Source organism: Elephantulus edwardii, unplaced genomic scaffold (assembly GCF_000299155.1).
Source record: "Elephantulus edwardii isolate Elephantulus edwardi_28Jun2011 unplaced genomic scaffold, EleEdw1.0 scaffold00032, whole genome shotgun sequence".
NCBI classification, from domain to species: domain Eukaryota; kingdom Metazoa; phylum Chordata; class Mammalia; order Macroscelidea; family Macroscelididae; genus Elephantulus; species Elephantulus edwardii.
In genome coordinates, this window is record NW_006399782.1 from 1,167,994 (window position 1) to 1,180,444 (window position 12,451).

Sequence of the window (12,451 nt, forward strand, 5' to 3'; positions counted from 1 at the left end):
GAGAGGAAGACACTCGATGAGATGGATCGATTCTGTGATTGGAGTGGTGAGAGTTAAGTGTGTCAGAGATGGTACAGTTGGCACAGGATAGAGCAGGGTTTAGGGCTCTTGTACATAGGGTCGCTATGAGTTGCAAGCAACTCGACAGCACATATCAACAATGGACATTTTGGTTTGGTTCCTGTTTGGGGGTAATTTTTAATGTTACTTTAAACATTTTTGTTCATACCTTTTTGTACATAAGAACACATTCTTATTTGTATTACTGTAGGAGATATATATATCAGAAATTAATTTATAGGTTATATTAGGGGAGGTATGTGTGTGAATATATTTTTATATTTATGTATACATACACACACACACACATATATGTATATATACATATATATTATTAGGTTTAACAGACGCTGTCAAATTGGTTTTCACAGTAGTTTTATCAGTTTGCCTATTTTATCTACCATAATTGGAGTTCCAGATGCCATGTTATCTTTCTCTGTACTTGACATGTCTTTTCATTTTTTTTTCTCATTTTTAATTTTCATTGGTAAGTAAGAAAGTTAAATAATTTTATTGACTGTTTAAGTATCTTTTATGAAGTACTTTGATTTTTTTTTTTAAATCAGGAGAAAAAAGTAAAATGTTAATAAAGACACAAGTGGTGATGATGACCATACTATTCCAAGGGCCATACTTTAAGTACCATGATTTTAGAATAGAAAAGGTATACTTGATAGAACTTGGAGAATTTTTATTTCTCAGAGAACTCAAGATGAAAAGGAGAAATCTCAGGAAATGCTAGAAAAAATACTGTAGTAACTGTCTTTTATTATCTAATAAATCAAACAAGCTAAATACATTTTTAAAAAAAATACCCAATACTCATTTACAGCACTCATAATGGTCAGCTTATGGTTTGGGCTCTACTCATACTCTTCCCCATTCCCGTACATTGCAGTCATTAGCTTTAAAAGGGAAAGAGATTACAGAGTTTAACACTACTGTAGGAATTAGACATTTTCAAACTATTATTAAATTGGCATTCCTGCCTCTATGTGTTTGGAAGCAGGAGTGGCATCCACTTCCATAATAGCTTGCCTCCGGAAACCCTAAGAACCTGGAGAGAAGATGAAAGGCACCCAAGCGTTGAGAATTCTCTTTCATAGGCTCTATGAGCCGCCTGTGACTCAACAGCACTTAACACCAACCACCTCCATGTTTAAAATTTAAAGAAATAGCTTAAAAAGTAAAAAGCTATATATTTACTAAAGTGTTTATAGTAATTTATGATCCTTGTGAAAAAGTTTAAAACAAACTAAACTGTCTGAATAATAGGTAGAATCATAATTTTTATCAACCCAGCAGACTATTATACAAAAATTTTAAATTATTGTTTTAGAAATCTATGTGTTAACATGAAAAGAAACTTTTAAATATTTTTCACAACAGCATTTTATATATGCTTGATATGGATTATTCAGTCCTGCTTGCAATTTTAAAGTGCTTGTTTTATTTAAAATATGTGCAGTTTCCTATAAAGGAGAAAACAGAAGGACCAGAGAGAGTAAGAATAGCACAGCTCCAGAGCAGAAAGCATATAAAGAGCCTTTGGCCCAGCCCCATGGTGCCTCTAGATCCATACCAGCAGCAAAAGGTTAAGAGGTTCGTTTATTCTTTGCTGACTTAACAGTTGTGGTACCAGCAATGGGGTTTATTAGGGAAGGAAGTTGGAGAGTGGAAAAGACAGAAAATATCTCACAAGTTACAAGGCACAAATCCTCAATTAATCCAGGCTCTGGTTTCAGTTCAGCAGTCAAATTCTTATCTTCCAGCAAGGTTTATCTCTAAGCACACAAGCGCACAAGTGTTTAACAAGTTATAAATCACCTTCTTCAAGGATCCAGCAAGAATAGCAAACACCTTTAACTGTGACCTTTATCTCTGGACTCCTCTGCTTACACCTTGCCATAGTTTCTCCACAGCAACGCCACAGTCTCCCCAACACTATCACCAGGGTCTCGCCAACAGGGTCTTCAGACTGTCTTCTCTTGCAGACTGTCTTCTCGCTAGTCTCCTTCAAGTCTTGTTGCCCTGTATGTGAAAATGCACTCTTTGTCTTATCCTTGTCCCACAGCTGTTGATGATTTGCAAGACCATGTGCCTTTAAGCAATTAAGGTAGCTGGAGACCAGAAGAAGCTAACTGTAATGGCTAAAAAAAAGCCAACTTGTTTTAGGCTAACACTACAGCAATCATGATTAAGAAAATTATATCTTGCTTTTGCAGATTATAACTTATTCTTCACAATGACAGTAATTTATTTTAAAATAATTTTCTATTTAAAAATTCTTTTGTTAGTATGTTTTCAAACACATCTTGAGTCTCCAGAAAGCTTTTTTTATTTACGTAGGCATCTGAGTTTTTATCTCCATAATCTCAGAAGCACAGATTTTCATTTCACTTCAAGAAATAAGAAAGTAGCTGGTCTAAAAGCAGTATCATCTATTTATTTTCATTTTTTAAAATTCTTGCACAAAATGGACATTTGCTCAAATAAACTAGTCTCCATTATCAGTCATTACTATTTGATAAATAGTGCCCATTGTATTTTCTCTCTTCAGGTTTTATGTCCACAGTTGATTTAATTTAAGACTACTTTATCCCTTTTTGTCATATTCTACATGCTATTTATAATATAGATTTTGTTAATGAAATATATTATTTACAGGGTTTTTCCTAACTAAATTTTTCAGAGAAAATAAAAAATACTTTTTCAAGTTCTTTGGTTATATGTGATTTATATCTCAACGTTTTGTAATGTCAACTTGATTTTATTTTGATAATTTACTTTTATCAGTTTTCTTTTTTTAAACTCATTATTCTTTGTTTTTCTTATTTTTTCCATTGTCTTGAATTTCAGAGCATGTAACTTCTAATGCCAGCGATAGTGAAAGTAGTTACCGTAAGTGTTTCATTTGTTCTTTTGTAATCTCAGATAGTAATTTCAAAAGTCTTCAGTTGTTTTGAGTGTATAGTTGTAGTGGTTTTTGTTTGTTTGTTTCTTTTTTTCTTACTCATGTGTTCTAAAAACTGAAAATGAAATGTTAATATTTTAAAATCAAGAAAAGCCAAATAAAATGCTCTACTTAAAAAGAATTTTAATAAGATTCTTAAAATACTACTGTTCGTGTACAGAATACTTGTGTGTACATGCTTATCTTTTATAATGAGTAAATAGAGTAAATATCAAGTTAAAGGGAAACACTTATATTTTGCCATTTTTTAACATGAACATTAAAAATTTTTAGAAATTATAAATTGCTTTATTTTTCTTTTTCTATTTTTTCCAAGACTAGTTTTAGTTATGTTATTGTTTATTACCAGGACTTGGTGAACTTAAGAAATTGTGAAGTAGACATTTTCAAGTTGTTAACACATTCGTTTTGCTTTCTTTTGCCAATCAGTGTTTTATATTATACTCCTGATATTTTATTATTAAGTGAATTATACAAGCATGTGAAGTTTTTTTTTTTACCTGACCTGGATGGGAGGAGGGGAGGTGACATAAATATCGATTGTAGCATCATAAAATTGAAATTATTTTCTAACTTCTTTTTACTGCTGTCTAATATGAAAGTAATCTTGATTACAGATGAGTATGACTGTTCAAAAGGTCCATCCTGTTAGTATCAATATCAATCTCTAATATTTTTTCATTTTGACAATATATACTTTTAGTCCTCATTTATCTGATTGCTTGTGATCTGTTTTTCTACATAATATAAAGGGAACTCTAGTGGTCTAGTAGTAAGGAATTAGGCTAATGCAAAAGTACGTGGTTCAAATCCACCAGCTGCTCCCTAGGAGAAATAGGGCCAGTCAACTGCCATTCTGTTTACTGCCTCTAAAAACCAGCTGGAGGGTCAGTTATGAATCAGTCCTTACTTGAGTACATGCAACAACAAAATACTTAGCTTGGTTTGTTGGGGTGCAGAGTTTGGTATGAAATATTATTCTTTGAATTTTCAGCATTTTATTAATTCTAACCAGAATCATTTCTGGAGTAATTGAGTGACTTTCTAGACTGAAGAGAGGTTTTAAAAGTATATACTGTCTCTCTCCATTTGCATGACTGAATTAAAATGTGGAATATTTAAATTGCATGTTTTTACTACTATGTAACCCATCTTTTACAGTGATTCTTTAAAAACCAATTTGTAAAATATCTGGTTTATATACTGTAATAAATTTGAAAACCATAAAATAAATGTTTAAGCAGAATATATTTATTACATTACATGTATTTAGAAGATCTGTATAACTGAAAACATAAAATAGCAATCAAAGACAAATTTAGTGGAGAAATTGTTTCTAGTAACTTTTGTATAATCCAGGAGAATATCTTCAAATATGTTATCTAATAGTGATTACTTTCATTGAACTACTTAATGAACATAGTCTTTCCTAATTGTTTTCCCAGACATAAGTGGGGAAGGGGAAGAGGGTGGGTTGTGGTGTTTACATACTGGAGTTTTCAACTATATTGTTTTCACTAAGTCAGAAATATAATTTGTGAACATTTTTATTCAGAATATTTCCTAAACTCTAAACTTTTAATTGAATCTTTAAATATATGTAACTGATTTATTTAACATCCAAAGTGCTGTTAAGATCAAAACAATGTCACCTCCCTCACTATCTGTGATTGATATTGTTAGATGGGACAGAAGGATGTCATTTTATCTGAAGCTCTTTTTACCTCATGAATTTTTTTTAATTGGTTTGCTTGCAAAGTTTGTATACATTATGTTTCACACTATTCTTCATTCATATGTGTTTCATACCATCATTCTCATGCAGTATATTTTATAAAATTAATCACCACTGGACTTTGCCCATCATTACCTTGTCTTTTTTAACTAGTTATACTTACTGAAGAGATAAATTAATAATTTCTTCGAATTTTCAAATTTTTAATCTGTGGGCTAGAGACAGTAATTTTACCTTTGCATGTATTACTTTTAATTGCACTGTTGTGTACCATCAAGTTAAAACCACTAAATCAGTACTGAATTGTGTTGAGCCAGTGTGGTCAGAGTAGAACAGTGCTCCATAGACTTTCAGAAGTACATCATCAGGCCTCTCTTCCAGGTGAACTTAAATCTCCAGCCTTTTGAATAGCAGCCAAGTATGCTTGAACTCTGATTTCTAATTGTATTATATTGTATTTTAAAATAAAATATAATCATTATGGTACCCACAAAAATCACCAACCAGTTCAATCTTGGCAGTAGTCAATTGCCTGTAATAATGTATAATAAATGCTCATTAATATTATTTAAAATATTTTAAAGATTTTTTAAATTCTTGAAATACCTACACACATATAAATAAAAAATTGAAAGTACATGCTGGATGGTACAAATGAAAATTTTTTAAGTAGATCTGGTGGTAATGTGTCAAACAGAATAACATAAAGCAAGTTACAAGATAAATATATTTTAATTTTACACTTATCCCATTTTATGACTATAATTTTGAACTTACTTTACTGAATTTTTCATGAATATTATATCAGATAACTTTTCCTATGTCTTTGACATTTTCTCAAAAATACCCTAATGATTTAGATGTTATATATGAAGAATTAGCCCTAATTATCTTTGTATATTTTCTTACCTGTATTTTAACTTTCTAATAGGTGGTCAAGAAGAGTATGTTTTATCTTATGAACCAGTGAATCAGCAAGAAGGTTTGTGAAGCATGTTGATGTTTTATAATGTTCTTAAAAAATATAGTTAGGTAGTTTGGGAAATGGGTCTAACTTCTACCTAAAAGTAAAGTTGTATTAGAACCTTACCATTTGTGATGTTTTTGTGAAACATGGTCTAACCCACAGTATATAAAAATGTCTAGATGATAAACTGCTTATATTATTGTGTCAGTTCTTAAACAGTTTCTTTTCAGCATTCATTGATAGTACCACTGTCCTGTTAGTGACCCATCTTCAAAATCTTAGAAGCATCCTTTTCTCTGTTCCTCATCTCTTTGTCTTTCTGGGTCTACTTATGCTACCTGTTTGTGACCTGTTAATCCCTCTTATCTCAAGCTTTTAAACCTTATTGCCCTTCTCCCTGGCTGCCACGATGATCCCCTGCAAACCCATATTTTATTAGCTCATCTTTCTAGAATACTGCTGTGATTACATTCCTTCTTGTGCCCAGTTTGTTCTTTTTCTTTTCTCTGTAATTTTTACCTGGATACATACATATCAATAAACAGTATACATTTTGTTTTCATTCATAATGAGATGATGTTAACAACATAGAAAAATAATTTGTTAAAATGCTGAATGTAATTTAGCTGAAGTATCAAGTGTTTGAGAGGGTTCTGTTGGTGTCATCCGTCATGAAGCAGCTCTCACAAGCCCAGGGCTGTGCTTTTCTAAACCATTTGATTCAATAAAAGGCCTCTTGGGAGAAAGGTGGGCAAATTCCTCTCCTAAGAGTTGTAGCCTCAGAAACTCAATGGAGGGTTGGCTATAAGTAGTATCCAACTCAGTGATAGCAAGAGAGAGATTAAACAAAATCAGCTTAAATATGAGATGTTAGCAAAGATGAGTAAATTAGATATCTTTAGTTAGTGGTAGAAGGTAGGAAAAAATTAAGAATATTTTTACTCTCTAATGAAACAAAATACATTGGAATCTATTGGATATTCTTTCCATTTGTCTTTATAGTTAATTATACTCGACCAGTGATCATATTGGGACCTATGAAAGACAGGATAAATGATGACTTGATCTCAGAATTTCCTGACAAATTTGGATCTTGTGTACCTCGTGAGTAACCCAAATAACTTTCTTTTTCTATTCTAAATATTATTCTCTGTCATTATTAGTCATAGAAATAAATACTTCTATTTCCATTGGTTTCTGTTTTCTTATATTAAGTTATTCCTTTATCCTTCATTTTACTATATTTTTTCTACTTGAAATGAATCTGTTATGGTGACCATCACCAAAAAACAGTTGATGTAGAAAATGTATTTCTTTAAATATTAAACATTTTCCCAAATTATTTTTTATTAAAGATACAACTAGACCAAAGCGAGATTATGAGGTAGATGGAAGAGATTATCATTTTGTCACTTCAAGAGAACAGATGGAAAAAGATATTCAAGAACATAAATTCATTGAAGCTGGCCAATATAACAACCATTTGTATGGAACAAGTGTTCAATCTGTACGAGAAGTAGCAGAAAAGGTAAGCATCTGCGTGATGGTAACAATATCGCTTCTAATCACTATAGGATAGACACATTTTTGTTCTTATTTATGAAAAAATACCAAGTTGATGGTGGAACATTATTTTTATTAATATTGTGAATTCATTATAAACATTTCCTATTAGGTGGCTTAAATAAAGCAGATAAGATACACAAGAGGAAAAATTATTACTTCTAGGTCATCATTTCCTGCAGATGGACTTTGTGTTTTGTGCTAGCCTTCTATTACCTAACCAAGGAACTAAGTTCGACAATGCCTGTCACTAAAGAGGAATCCAGGGGTCAAGAGGAGTGTTGCTTTTTGTGTTAAGAACTAAAGGGTGAGGGGAAAAAGAACTAAAGAAAAATGTCTCATTGAGTAAAGAATATATAAAATTCTCAACATTGTAACAGCAACTGCTTTTCTGGCAGCATTCTACAGACTAGTCTGGTGATGTCTAGTCCTTGCCTTAAATCAGTTTGAACAGATACCACCATAGGGTATTCTAGCTATATAACTGTGTTCACTCATGCATTGAACCTACAGAAAACAAACATCAAATTAGTTTATATTCTTAAAACTAGAATGTTAAGATTCAGTCATTAAATACTTGCAAAATGTACAACAATAATTCAGTCTATAAGTGCTACTTAAATTGATGCCTTTGAGTTGTGTTGGAAAATTTTGAATATTCCATGTACCATCAATCAAAAGAACAAACAGATATGTCTTGGGAAGGTGATGCCAGAGTACTTTGTGGAAATAAAGAGGATGAAACGTCATCTTTCATGCTTTGGACATGTTGCTAGGGGAGGCTGTTCCTTGGAAAGGGACATCATGCTTGGAAATATGGAGAGCCAGCAAAGGAACAGAAGACCCTAATGGGATGGATTGACTTTGGTGACTTGCCTCTAAGTAGTTCAGTTATTATTGAAAAGTTTGTTAAAAATGAAAAGGATAGAAATGCCTTACATGTGATGACAAGAAAGTAGGGGAATGAAAACATATTAGATTTTGTTTATTTGGGCCTATCGAATCAACCCTGAGCCAAACAAAATACTGCCCAATACCACACATCCTTCCAATCTCTGATACACTGAAACCAGTTTTTGTAGTTAAGGACCTTCATCTTTTTCACTGGCCTGTTGCTTTTAGGAAGGATCCAAGCATGATTATCTTTCTTCAGGGACATTCCCTCCTGTCCTTAAAGTGTGTGAGACAGTGATTCCCAATTCTTGCCTTTAAGGAATATTCTTAGCTATACTTCTTCCAAGATAGAGTTGTATGTTCCTTTGCAAATCCGTGATATATTCCATTTTCTTCACCAGCACCACACTTTACTGAACAAGTGAGTAAATGTATTGATTGTCCACCTTTCACGTGCATGTGAGGTGACTGGAAACCCTGTGGCTTCAGTCAGGCACTCCTTAGTCCTTAGAGTTACATCCTTGTTCTTCAGCACTTAAAAAAGATCCTCAGTGGAGTGTAAGTTAATGGGGTCTTTGAGGACATTCCAGAAACAAGTACTAGATGCACATATACTGTGACTCAGAAAGTCTACTTCTTGCTGTCTAAACAGAAATTCATGCATGAGAATCATGTATGTGCATTGGGTTTTCATAATAGTACTTTTTATCAGTGATAAATTATAATTATCAAAGTGAAAAATTATTTATTCCTGAATTCCAGTATTGTAATTTAAGTGGGTAAACTAGTACAATGTATTTATTAGGCATATCCACATGGATAAATCTCAAAATTATAATTTTAAATTATTGAAGATTTAAAAAAATACATTTTCCGTCTTGCTAAATGTATGTTATGGTCGCTGTTGTCAAATGCTGTCGAGTCATAGACGACTCGTAGTGACCCTATAAACGTGTATAACTTTCGTTGTTTCTCCACATTCATAGAGTTTCTGGAGGCAAGCCATTTTGGAAGTGGATACCACTCCTGTTTCCAAGCTTGTTTTAATCAGGTAGCTCCACCAAACACTGTCCACCATGGACAACCATTACCGCATTTGACTCATCAGTGTCACAGTGTTTAGCATCACAGCAACTCCGAGTTACCTCTGTATAGCAATGGACAGACAGTGCTATACCACAGTAGAAGAATGTTTGACCAAAAAAAAAAAAGTTAAAACCAGGCCTTACGGCTGCAGATTAAAATCACCTGCCTTTGGCTTGGTAGCATAACTTCCTATCGACTAAGCCAGCAGAGCCCTTTCTGTGTTGTTGCTGTTGTTGTTAAGTGCCATTGAGTCGTAGATGATTCATAGCAACGCTATGAACGAAAAACCAGAACAGTTGTATAACTTTTGTCGTTTCTTCAAGTTCATACAGTTTCTGGAGGCAAGCCATTTTGGAAGTGGATGACACGCCTGCTTCCAAGCTTGTTTTAATCGAGAAGCTCACCAAACACTGTCCAGCATGGGTAACCATTATCACATTTGACATATCAGTGTCATAGTGTTCAGCATCACAGCAACCACGAGTTAACCCTGAATGTTTAACAAAAAACAAAACTAGGCGTGAGGACTGCAGATTAAAATCACCTACCTTTGGCTTATGCAGACAGAGAGTGGGGTGGAGCTCCCCGATTAAAACAAGCTTGGAAGGAGGAATGGCATCCACTTTCATAATAGCTTGCCGCCGGTAACCCTATGACCCTGGAGAGAGGATGAAAGGCACCCAAGCATCAAAGACTCTCCTTCATAGGGTCGCTATGAGTCACCTGCGATTCGACGGCACTTAACAACCACCACCACCTTTGGCTTGGTAGCATAACTTTCTATCCACTAGGCCCACAGAGCTCTATGTTGTTGTTGTTGTTAAGTGCCATTGAGTCATAGTCGGCTCATAGTGACCCTGTGAATGAAAGACCTGAACACTTGTAAATGTTAAAATATTTTCAACAGTCTAAAGAGTAAATATTAAAGCCCTGATCACTCACTTGTATTTTCCAGGATCACACGCCTCAAAGAGCTTTCCTCAGAGGTTTGCCACAGAACACAAGGAATAAGCAAGGACAGAAAAGTTTCTTAAGCTCAATACACTGTCAAAGAAACAACAGCAGGCCGCCTGACTGGCCTCAGTAAGGAAAGGTGTCAGTCTAGGGGTTGTTGTTGTTGTTGTTGTTGTTGTTATGTTTCATCGAGTCGCTTGCGACTCATAGCAACCCTCTCGTTCTATCCTGTGCCAACCTCGCTATCTAAAACACACTCATTCCCAACCACTCCACTCACAGAATCAATTCATCTCATCCAGTGTCTTCCTCTCTTATGCCGTCCCTCCACTCTCCCAAACATGATGTCCCTCTCCAAGGACCAGTCCCTCCTTGCAACATGCCCAAAGTATGTCATATGAAGCTTCAGAATCCTTGACTCCAAGGAGCATTCCAGCTTCACCCTCTCCAGGACAAACCTGTTTGTTCTCCTAGCAGTCCATGGTATATTCAACACTCTTCTCCAACACCACAGCTCAAAGGCATCAATTCTCTTTCTATCATCCCTATTCACTGTCCAACTCTCCAATGCATAGCATGTAATTGCAAAGACTATAGCCTGGATCAGGCACACCTTAGTCTCCAGCCTGACGTTGTTGCTCTTCAGTACTCTTGAGAGGTCCCTGACAGCTGACTTTGCCAATGCAATTTGTGTCCTGATTTCCTGACTGCTGTTACCAAGAGTGTTAACTGTGGAACCAAGTAAACTAAAACTGTTCACTGTTTCAATCTCTTCACCATCCGTACTGATGCTGCCAGTTGGCCCAGTGGTAGGAACTAATTATTTATGGAGTTCTTCCTGGCTTGATTTCTTCTGTGGCTGCTTCTAGTTGGTGAAGGGATACAATTCTCACATATACAGCAATCACCTCATATTGTCATCCTTTTCAGACAAAATACAGAACTGATAAGGCAGTGGCACAGCATGTACTACAGCAGTACTGCAGCAAGTCTTGCTGGCCCTAAAAGGTTACAGGTGCATATTTAGTATTCACACTCAGCCAAACAGTCGACAAGCCTATAAGATGATCATTAACACCAGAAAGTAGTATACTCAGAACAGTCAACCTTGCATGATCACATGGGCAACATTTGCTCAGAGATAAGAAAGAAGGATAAAAAAACACGGGGGTAGGGAAAAAGGAAGTGGTGTTATAATGTGAGCATTATAATCACTGTCATAAAACAGTATGTGTGAATTGCTGACTGGAAAGCCAGTTTGCTCTGTAAACTTTCAGCCAAGTGATAATGAAAAGTTTAATATATTTTTCAAACAAAAATGAAAGTAAAACTAAGTGAAATTCCTACTTTAATAGCCTAGAGAAAAAGAATGTAATAAAAATAAATATTAGATGTCCACCAAACACATGACAAGAAGTTATTAGCTAAAGCTAAACTACAGTGAGATACCATTTACTCCCACTGGGATGAGTAGTTGAGTTCCCAGCCCAAAGGCAGGCAGTTCAAATCCACCAGCTGCTTTTAGGGAGAAAGAGAAATAGTTAATTCCTATGGAATTTACAGCCTTTGAAAACCCAGTGGAGGATCAGCTACAAGTCAGTTGCTATTTGATGGGGGGTTGCGGGGGACCTAAAAAATAAAAACTGTTGGTGAGAATGAGAAATTAATATCCTTATCCACTTCTGATAGAAAATAATGTGACAGCTGCTAAAAGAAATGACAAATAGAACTACTGTGTGACTCAGCAACTCCATTCCTAACATATACCCAAAAGATTGTCACCCAACAGAGTGCATAAATTATTAAACATTATCATTAATATCACATTCGAATAAAATATTGCTGTAAGGATAATTTGTAAACAACTCGAACAGTAACGAGACAGGAAACTTGTCGGAAATTCAAACTGAATTTCTCTGTAATGTAACCTTTCATTAAAATTGATAAATAAAACAAAAAGAAATTCAAACAATTCAGAAGCAGCTGTGGAACAAGAAATAGCATTGCTGGCATCAGATGGACCTTAGCTGAAAGCCGAGGATACAAGAGTAATGTTTGTGTTTTATTGACTCTGCAAAAGCATTTGATTGTGTGTATCATAATACATTATGGATAATATGAGAAGAATGACGGTTTCAGAACACTTAATTGTGTTCATGCATAACCTGTACTCCGACCAGTAAGCACTTGTTTGAACAGAACAAAGAGTGCACCAATC

The 12,451-nt window shown here is 34.7% G+C and overlaps 1 protein-coding gene across 8 annotated transcripts in view; it reads left to right on the forward strand.

Moving 5' to 3' along the window:
* The window catches only part of DLG1 (discs, large homolog 1 (Drosophila)), a 266,080-nt gene that overhangs the window by 234,617 nt on the left and 19,012 nt on the right, over positions 1 to 12,451 (forward strand). For 5 of the 8 annotated variants that reach the window (XM_006884182.1, XM_006884180.1, XM_006884183.1 and 2 more), the window contains 4 exons: positions 2,920 to 2,961; positions 5,701 to 5,751; positions 6,739 to 6,840; positions 7,092 to 7,264. In XM_006884182.1, the coding sequence (XP_006884244.1) occupies positions 2,920 to 2,961; positions 5,701 to 5,751; positions 6,739 to 6,840; positions 7,092 to 7,264 (368 nt within the window). Of the gene's footprint in view, positions 1 to 2,919; positions 2,962 to 3,636; positions 3,673 to 5,700; positions 5,752 to 6,738; positions 6,841 to 7,091; positions 7,265 to 12,451 lie in introns of all 8 variants that reach the window. The other 3 variants (XM_006884185.1, XM_006884186.1, XM_006884181.1) reach the window with 2 other exon arrangements.